Source organism: Trichoplusia ni, chromosome 8 (genome assembly GCF_003590095.1).
Source record: "Trichoplusia ni isolate ovarian cell line Hi5 chromosome 8, tn1, whole genome shotgun sequence".
NCBI lineage: Eukaryota > Metazoa > Arthropoda > Insecta > Lepidoptera > Noctuidae > Trichoplusia > Trichoplusia ni.
Window position 1 is genome coordinate 11,627,446 of NC_039485.1, and position 10,202 is coordinate 11,637,647.

Below are 10,202 nucleotides of genomic sequence, written 5' to 3' on the forward strand. Positions count from 1 at the left end.
GGTGCGAACAGTTACACATTAGTGACGTCATATGTCGTTTAGTAGATTAGCTGAAGTAGGGATAGATTTATTTGTAATGTCTCGTACTTATGTTTTGAAATTTTGTACTTTAGGTAAACATGTATTTATTAATAATACATTGATACACTCTTTTGTTAATTGAATGGAAGAATATTCTAGTCAATCGCGCCTCTGATTTAACTTGCATCAAACGAATCAAAGTGATCCAGCATCTCAAACTAAGCTACAAAATGGCAAATAATTTTAGTTACTACAATATTTTATCAAAAAAACATGAATCAATACGTAAACATATTTAACTGTAACACAAAAAACAATCTTGTATCTAAAAAGGTTATCACCGATTAAAACCTCTTTCAATTTTCGTCGCTAAACCAACCTCTTCGGTATAAAACATCAAAAAACAAAACAGCATCAAGTCGACATGTGAACTGCTTAAACTATCGAAGAGTTTGAAGCAAAGACTGCGGAACGTCAGCTAATTCCTGTTAGTACAAAGTTTTAATTCAGTACTTAACTGCCGCCCGACATCCCGCCCTGAACACAGAACTCTTTTCAAGTGGTCTTGGATCGGCTAAGCTTTGCTGTGAGCTTATTATATAACAAGCAACTACAATTTTGTGAACTATAGAACAGTTGTGTGTTTGTGTAGGTTAGAAGGAGAAAAATTGTTTTCAATTGGCAAAAAATGACAAAAAGGATGGGAATACGTTTCACATTTAAATATTTGTCCTAAAAAAAAGATTTTCTTAGTATTTGAATTAAGGAAAACATTATCTCAGTAAGTAGCTAAGTTCAACTGTCGTGGAAAGAAAACTTTCAGAATCTAGACTTGTTTTTTCTGATATTCCTTGGGTTTAAACAAATGATTTTGTAAATAATTAAAAAAGAATACAATTTCTCTTAAAAAAAATCAAAGTAGTCCAGTGGAAATCCAACAACCCAGTAAATCAGTCGCACAACCAGTTGCTAGTTGCATTTACGTGACAAAGTCGAGAGTTTCCCTCAGAGCCGTAACTGTTCCTCTGTCTATCTAATTGCTATTTTATGTAGTGAACTAATGAACGCTGTATCTAACTTTGCCCTGATTTGTGCAATGTGCGAAGATTAGTGAATTAATGGATAAAGCATTCGGGGAATGGTAGAGAATATGTACTGAAAATGGGTTTTAGATTTTTTTAAGAACGGTTTTCACTCGCTTATTTATCGGGGTCGCCCTTCCAAATAAGGACGCAAGGTTAACGTAATATTCGTCTTTTTATCAAAGTACCTTAACTTAAAACAGTGATTGAAAAAAAACCGCAGTGAATGTTCTCAAATTATAGTATTTTCTTAATTCCGTGTAATGCGCACAGAAATCTTTTTTGAAAATCGTTACAAGGGATCTCTACGTAAAAACTTAGTATTAACAATAAATGCTTGGTCTGTAAAAATATCGCACCGTCACCGCAACTCGGGCTTTTCGCTAACGCGATTTGATTTTGCACCGGAACGCGATAACACGTAAGCAACGATTCCTTGTATCATCCAACAAGTCATCAGTGACGTCACAATGATTTCGTCAAATTATATCACTTTACAAATTTTATACGCTATTACTGAATGTTACGATACTAGACGTTTAATTAACTGTTCTCAAAAGGTGGTTAAACCAACTAATCCCCTAAAACTACATCCGACGAAATAAACAAACAAACCTTAAATATCCCACCTATCGCATTTAATTAATATTCAATTCCACGTGTATAGTTTCATAAAGCAAGGGTTTAACTGACCAAAGGACTGTCTCGGGCGGCGGACGGCCCGCAACTAAACCTCAACTAATCCAAGCATCGTATTAAATACCTGCTAGGTGCTAACCTGCAACTACCTTCCGTTGAGGCAGGGTTGTCGAGAATGTGTTACATTATAATAAATATTCATTTTAATAAAGTGTGTCGGAAACGAAATTGTAGCAGGGTTCAAATCTTGATGATTTTTTTTGAACATATAAATGCTGTTTTTGATACTCATGAGTATGTTCAAAGTTAAGTTTTATACCACCCCTAAACCCAACGAATAATATCTCGTTTAACTACGCATTACCGAACTTCTGCCGAAAACTATCGAAAGTTAGTTTCGGCGATTACCAAAACTGAAAATCCTATTCGAAAGTACGTAACCCAAAGACTAACACAGCTTAACGCACCTCCGCCCTGTTATTAAAAGATTATTGCGGCGGGAAATTTACAATTTCAATGTACCCACTATGTTTTGGTGAACCAAATACCCGAATAGTATTATGTAAATTCAATAACTGCTCGCTGGCTCAAAGATAGCTATTGTTTTCAACTGATACTCTAAATCAGCTTGTTCACCATAATTGTATTGAACGGGAATATTATAGGTTACGTGTGTTTGCCTGCGCCCTTTTTATTTAACAGCAAGTAATTTACCGTCTCAACTTAAACGTAAAAATATTTCTGCCAATAAAGAGCAGACGAAAATATCTTCTTATAAAAGGAAGAGACAGATTTCCATTAAAACACCCTAAGAGCTATTAAACGGCGATAAAAAAGCGCATTGAAGCAGCAAAAACTATTTAATATCGTAGCAAAGCAACAAAGCAGTACAAAGCGTTCGGCGCGCGTCCGTCGGCGGCGCGGCGGCGCGGCGGCGGCCGTTCCTTCCATGAGGATTAATTATTATTTTAACATTTCAGTAGGTTTTTTGCCGCGTCCGCGAGCAAGTCAAAAGCATTGCTTTCTCGCTTGAAAAGTTGCTAAATAATTAAGACGCCTTCTTAGCGACAGCGTTTCGACGTCCAAGGCACTAAGTAGCTGATTTTTTAGAGCGACTCGGAAAAGATTTTTCCATTAAATTTTTTGCTTGAATGATTTAGTTTGGCCGTTCAGTTAGATTATGTTTATAGTATTAATTTTATTTTATGTCTTTTATAAGTCCTTTGACTGGTTTTGATATTGAATATTTGTAGACAGCTCACGTCTAGAGTTTAGCGGAGAATATATCCGATATTAACCTCATATTTTGTATTGTCATAGGCAAAACCCTGCCGGTCCATTGCGTGGTGGAGGCAGTGTCTTCGCTCGAAGAAGGTACATGGCGACGACGTGCTGTTGTGGAGACCGACAGCTACGTCATCATCCCGGCAGCCACCGCCTTCCACGAGCTGGTGCCAGCTGCCATGATGAGACTTGGATACCCTCATGAGTTGGCAGCTTCGGCCAAAGGTAAAATTATTTTATGGTCTGGTAATATTTTATTTTCTGTTGAATTTGAGTCTGATTAGACCCTTTGATAATAAACCTGTGTAACACATTGCTCTAAAGTGTTTAAGACTTCACAATATTCGGAATCCTTATTATAAGCCCGTGATTCTACAATTATACTCCTAAGAAGTGGTCCCGTATTTTTTTTTTGCTTTCTTCTGTGTAAGATTTAAAAATCTCATATTTCTTAACACATTTATTTTTTGTCATAGGTTCGGTGGTCATCAACAACTGGAAGCCGCTGCCATTCGAGAGGATCTCCGACGGGCCACTGGCCACTGTCGGCGAGGTACTGGGAGAGTTGACAACTGTGGCCACTCTGCGCATCCAGCTGCTTCGGCCACGTCCCACTCCTCTTCAGGACATCAAGGACAAGCTTCTTAGACTCCTGCTGGTCCAGAGCCGACCATTGCTGATGTCGACTGGATGCCCTTTAGATGAGGTAAGAGTCTCATAATTGACGTTTATTTGGAACTAAAAAACAATTGCCTATCGATATGAGCCTTAAATCCAAGTGCAAAGCTTCTAAGATCCGTAGTTGTTATTCTAAATTTAAAAATCGAACACAAATCCCTCCATTGTTTTGCTGTCATACAAGATTAAAACACGAACACATCCGTCATAATCTCTCCACCGCGAACATCAGCTTCCAGAAACATCTGTCAAATCAAATAACATCAACCGATTGGGGCGTTAAAATCATGCTGATAGGCGACAATAAGTGTACGGTAGACTGAGTTAAACCAACATTCAATGATGCCGTTATGTCCTCGGTTACCCGGCCGGGGCACACAATGCCCCCAACTAAACCTTTACCCCCTTTACCCCTTATTAACGTGGAAACTCGTTGTTTTCTATATTTTAAGCTCGCTTTGTGAGGTACGCTTTCAATCGAAAACATTTATCCTAGTAGGCATTTGTTTATTGTCTGTTTTAACGATTTAATTAAAGATTGAGTGTTTAAGATCCGTGATTTTGTTTTCGGAATGCCGTTGTGTGGCTTGCCTTGTATAGGAGTATTATTTTGTATAAGCTTTAGATGATATTGTTGAATTGTCTAAGAGTTGCTTTGTTATAAGCGTAGCAAAATTTATTAGAAGTTAAGACGTATTTACTTATTAAAATCTTTATATAAATTTAAAGACAGCGTAGTCCAATAATGGTCTAAAGTTTTAGATACAAGCAACGTTTTCAAACGCAATGAGTAAAAATAATACAAAAAATAGGTTTTATATCTGAGCAGTTTCAACTGCCAAATAGGTTTTACGTGCCAAATATTCCTTAACATTGGCACCCGCGATTATTATCGACAAAATTAACAAGAGTGAACTCATCAGGATGAAAGACGAAGACAGATTATCAAACTCTCGACTAAGTACGAGAGCGTTCTACAATTTGGTCTTTATAATTGCGAGGTGACTGCTAAGACCCTGCTAATAGGGATCATCGTTCAGGGGAAGAATTAAGGAAGCATTTGTTTTCATGTTCGCGGCTCTTCGTCTTAACAATGAAAACACTGTTAATAGAAATTTTCAAATCATGATTTGAATATTTTCATGTGTTTACTCTAGCTTTTGTTTTCTTGGTTTTTGTCCTTCGGGTTAGTAGCTTATGTAGGTAAGCGTAGCTCTTCATTTGTTTCGGTAGGTAAGACTTTAAAATGAGTACCTAGAACGGCATACACATTGTTATTTAGCACAACTTTGTGTAACAAAATTCTCGACAATGTCGTTAGCTATAAAGAGATTTAAGGCGCTTGCTTGCAATAGAGACCAATTTGTCGACACGATGAGCACCTGTCTCATACGCGAGATCTCCATACATAATAAATTTAATTGAATCTGCGTCTCATCCGCGCCTCCCAACGCCTTATTATATTTTCTAAATATCCACCTTGTTGCGAACGGGTTAGGGCGGCGGGCGGGGGTTGCCCTCGTCTTGCTAACTTGAGCCACACCGAAAGAGGGTTAAAAGGAGTTTTAGATGTACGAACGCTTTTGATCTTATTAATACCATAAAATAATGCTTTATAATCTTATTAAACGCGAGGTTAGCGCTCCACGCGCGCCCTCCGAACTAACCAGCTCACGATTCTGTATTTCAATTTGACGTTTCAGTGACATAATGTAGTGGCCCAGTTATGATACGTATAGTTACCTCGTTAGTACAATGTTTTAAAGGTGATTTATTACAAACGAAAGTTTAAGGTGTAACAGTTAGTTGGTAACAAATTGGAGTTATAAAGTCATGTCAAAGTTGGTGCAAATGAACCAAAGGAACTCCCGACCGGCCAAGATAATCAAACATCTTCAGCGAAGTTGTAGCTAAACGCCAGATGAACTCAGCTCTATGATATTATGGTAATTTATCTCACGCCAATTTGCGCTACTTCGATTTTAACTCCGAGCAAACTTTTAGACGCCCGAGGAATATTTTATCGAAGGGGTTTTCCAAATGCCACCTCGATTCTGGATCAATATTAAACCATAAATCCTCTTTAAGACTACTTTCTTGCTTAATTTAGAAATCTCTTTGAAAATTCAAGGTTCTTTACGACGGGTTACATTTTAATCACTCCTTCAAGCATGCGTAAGTAGCGTATGTACACACAACGAAAATAATATAAGATAACACTAAGCCTATTGTGTTCAAAGTTGTCCTTTTAACTACAAGTATATCAAGAAATGTTCGCAATCACACACCGAATTACGTACTTAGGCGGATTACACGTGACGCGAGTTATCACGCGCAGGCGCCAGCTCTCGTAAATCTTCCATGAAGCTGAAACAGACAATATCTGAAAGCAAATATGGCCTCACTATTTAAAAATATAAAACAAAGAAGCGGATTAACGTATCACTCGAGCGCGGCGCTAATACCTCTGACATGATTTATAGATATACTGCTACAATCTCGATGTGTAATACTTACTGCTCATTTAACGTCTGATTTAGCAACAGCAGAGCAGACGGCCTAGCCTGACAACTCGGTTGACGTCGTAATCACTGGCATTGTTCTATGTAATCTAGCGATACGGGCAGATCTCACTTGCATAACTGTCAGCCTGGGTAAACTCCGCGCGGAGCTATAATCTGACAGGTTCTTTATGATTGACTACTTGCTGTGCGATTAATACCTCTCCAAACATGCACTAATGTTATCGTGTTGAATAAATAATTGTGAAATTTAAACATCGCATTGGAATCATTCCAAGTCACACGGTTTGTTTGATGCTCAAACAGCGGCGTAGGATCGGCTCGAAGCCTGCGGTAACCGTTTAGAATGTTTTGTTTAGTCAAGTTGATGCGGTAACGTTGCTATGGAAGCACTTAGATCGCGGCCTGTGCCGGCGCCTAGTTGAGGGCGTAGTGGGTGGATGCTAATTGTCAAGACGCCCTTCCCGCTCATTGTTTTAGAGCAGACCATGATTGAAGTTCGGCGGCGCGCGGAGTGATGCTCACTAACCACCGTGTAAACACCTCCGCGCGTCTGAACCGCGCCGACCGCTCGCGCATGACACATGCATTAACGGCCGACCTAATATTTTCATAATCTAATGGCGATGTTCTGTGAAACAATGCTTCGTGTTTATTCTAACAATTATCTCTGTAGCTGTTGCTGGTTAGACTGACCTCTTTAAAATCGTCTAAAACTGTTTGCTGTTACTTGTTGTGTTACTTACCTACTGTTCTACCTTTTGTGGATGTCATTTTAACATATGTTTTCTTTGTCGTAGGTAACACTGGCTCAGATTTGCCGTGGCCAGGACCGCACACCCGGGCCGCACAACTTTCACGAGCCTTCTGAGGAAATGCGGCGGAAATTTGAATCTTGGTGGAGCGCTCAAGTATCTCCTCGACCACCACCCTTCAGTCCTCGTCGATACCCGTCGCCGGGCCCCAAGAACCGATCGCCAACCCTGAACACAATCCCAGATCACTTACATCCCGCATTGCAGACTGTTCAGAGTCAATATCCTACTCAGAAAACTAGGATGCGCACAAGCTTTGATCCTGAGCTAGAACTGCCGAAACTTCAGCGCTGGTTCTCTGAGAACCAACACCCAAGCAGACAACAAATACAACAGTATGTCCGGGAATTAAACAATTTGGAATCGAGGCGCGGTCGTAAGCCCCTCGATGTCAATAACGTTGTTTACTGGTTTAAGAACGCGCGTGCTGCGCAGAAACGCGCTGAGCTTCGCAATATCGGCGGGTTAAGCTGCCACCTGGGTGTGAACGGATTCAATAGTCGAAGCCATAGCCCAACAAATGGATCTTTGATGGCGGGCAGCGACACTTATGGCTCCCAAGACCACAACTCAATGAAAAGCCCCATCCTATCTGGCAGTCCGGGCCGATACCCCATGTCAGTAATGTCTGAAGATAATCTGTCTAACGGAGGTTCCGATATGGAAGATGAAGGCGGAGATTTAAATCCAGATGACAGGGCTGAAAGCCCAGATGCTCCTCTGTCGTTGATAACTACTAAGAAAAACAACGACAATGACAATGATGAAAGACCCCAGGAGTCACCAAAACCACCCGACATAATAAAGGTGAGTTTTACCAAAAGTTTCATTTTCGCTAATCATGTAAGACGTGACCATGAATAGATATTCATTTGAGAAGTTAAATAGGATTTCTAATAAAACTCGTTTTATTGTCACAGGTACATGACATCAAACAAGAGCCAAGGGATCTGAGCAAACCTGACAACGCTCACTCACCGCAGCGCTCTCCGGCTAAGAACAGCGATAGCTCGCACAACAACAACAGCAATAACAACAACAATGAAGATGAGAACGGCATCGGTGATGACCATGAAGGATCTGATGAAGACGTCATCCAGGAACGGCACTACAGGCCCTCGTCGCCACACCTCGACCGCCTGCCCTTCCCGATGGTACCTAACCACCCCATGTTCGGTCACGGCATTATGTACATGAGCCAGTACATGAGCGGCTTCCCTGGCGTGGGCGCGGTCCCCGGGGAAGGAGCCAGCGGCCTTAACCTGGCCCTAGCTGGAGCTTCCGATGAACGACGCAAACGCAACCGGACTTTCATCGACCCGGTGTCAGAAGTGCCCGTACTTGAGCAATGGTTCTCCATGAACACTCACCCCTCTCACAACTTGATACTGAAATACACGGAGGAGTTGAACAGGATGCCGTACAGGCAGAAATTTCCGCGGCTGGAGTCGAAGAACGTGCAATTCTGGTTCAAGAACCGACGAGCTAAGTGCAAGAGACTGAAGATGTCTCTGTACGAGCCGTCGTCGCCCGGGCACTACGCCCACCCCGGACACCCGCACGCCATCGCCGAGAGGAAGCTGGTGTGAGCTAACCATCCCGCAAAGTGGAGTGACAGATGTTAGTGTTTGTGTCGTAGCAGCATGATAACACGAAAGACTGATATCGAATCGTTTAATGGTGTACAGTGCCATGTTAGTATTATAATGGCGGCAAACGCGTCATCCTAACTTTAAACAGTTCGTATTATTCAGAGGACTTTATTAATAACTGTTTAGATTACTAATGATCATAGTTTTGCTTAAGGTAGACATATTTCAATGCGATATCATTATAAGTTTAAAGTAGAATCAAGTATCAAGTTATCTGACAAGCGATCACATCGTATTGTTTATTGTGTACATAGTTGTAGGTACAAAATTACTATCAAAGGACATGTCAGTTGTGAAGGAATCTCAATATTTCTAGTAGATAGCGTGTGTGTACATAAGAAACTCAAAACTCGGTTTTATTTATTAAATTTTACAGTAGTTGTATAAAAACAGTTGTTAGAATGTAATTAATGGATACTCTCATTAAAAGTTCCACTTAAATTATAGCGAGGTCGACGTATAGAATGGTATTCAATGTTATTCTAATTATGTACATTATTTGTATAATTAGTATTGAGTCATAGTAATCGATATAATATTGCACATAGTATATGGGGATCGATATTTCTGATATTGTATCGATGTCGGGGCGGTCGGCGACGCACACTTGTACTCCTTTGTTATAGATGTTAAAGCTTCCTCAACCCAAAGATTGGTGTCGTGTAGTGGTCTGGCATGGCTGCTGTCAATCTCCCGTTTTACTGGGCAACGCGCTCTCGCTGGGCGGCTGTGCGTATTGTTTTGCAAGTGATTGTACTGTTCGTGGTACTAATCAAAGCGGTGCTGATGTCGGGGCTATTGGGCGGTGTATTTCTATAGTTTATGTACGGGGTATTATAATTGTTTCATATTTCCTCATTGTCCAGTAAATCGGTTTCAACCAAACAGTTTGTGTTACAGTATTTACGCATTTATCGATTGAGGCTGTATCGTCGCACTCTTGTTTTATAGTTTTAGACACATTATAGATGTAATACAATAGTTTGTTTTGTTATTCCAATGTTATGCTTGTTTTCGTGAAGCTGTGATGAAATTTCCAAATATTGTAAATATTTTATTAATGTTAAAAATAAGTTTTATTAAAAACTACCTACGTCACTAGGCTCACACGAATAATTGAAGCATTACTGCTTAGGTAACGAAAATATTGGCTAAATGTTTATTCGATTCAATTATATAAACGAAATTTAATTGAATATAATATGAAATGATGATGTTTCTTTTATTTATCTCCCTGCACTCATAAATATAACCTTAACCACGCCAGTGAAACAATACTCATGTTTTACGAAACATCCAGCTTAGAATGTTAATTTTAATCGAATTCCGATCTCTCGTGCTAATGTAAAACTGTACATACTTACAATACTGAATTATTAGTTAACATTCAATAGTCGCGTGCATTATTAAAAACTATTAAGTCAATCTGTACACATTCATAATCATAATTACTTTTAACCTTACCTACAAAATTAGCCGCAGACCACATAAAAATATACTCGCATAACA

General features: G+C 39.8%; 1 protein-coding gene across 2 annotated transcripts in view; it reads left to right on the forward strand.

The window, feature by feature from the left end:
• Positions 1-9,905, forward strand: part of LOC113496428 — a 70,987-nt gene extending 61,082 nt beyond the window's left edge. For both annotated transcript variants that reach the window (XM_026875633.1, XM_026875634.1), the window contains exons 3-6: positions 3,063-3,251; positions 3,503-3,732; positions 7,027-7,848; positions 7,962-9,905. In XM_026875633.1, coding sequence (XP_026731434.1) covers positions 3,063-3,251; positions 3,503-3,732; positions 7,027-7,848; positions 7,962-8,630 — 1,910 coding nt within the window. In that variant the 3' untranslated portion in view covers positions 8,631-9,905. The remainder of the gene's footprint in view (positions 1-3,062; positions 3,252-3,502; positions 3,733-7,026; positions 7,849-7,961) is intronic.
• Positions 9,906-10,202: the final 297 nt, after the last annotated feature.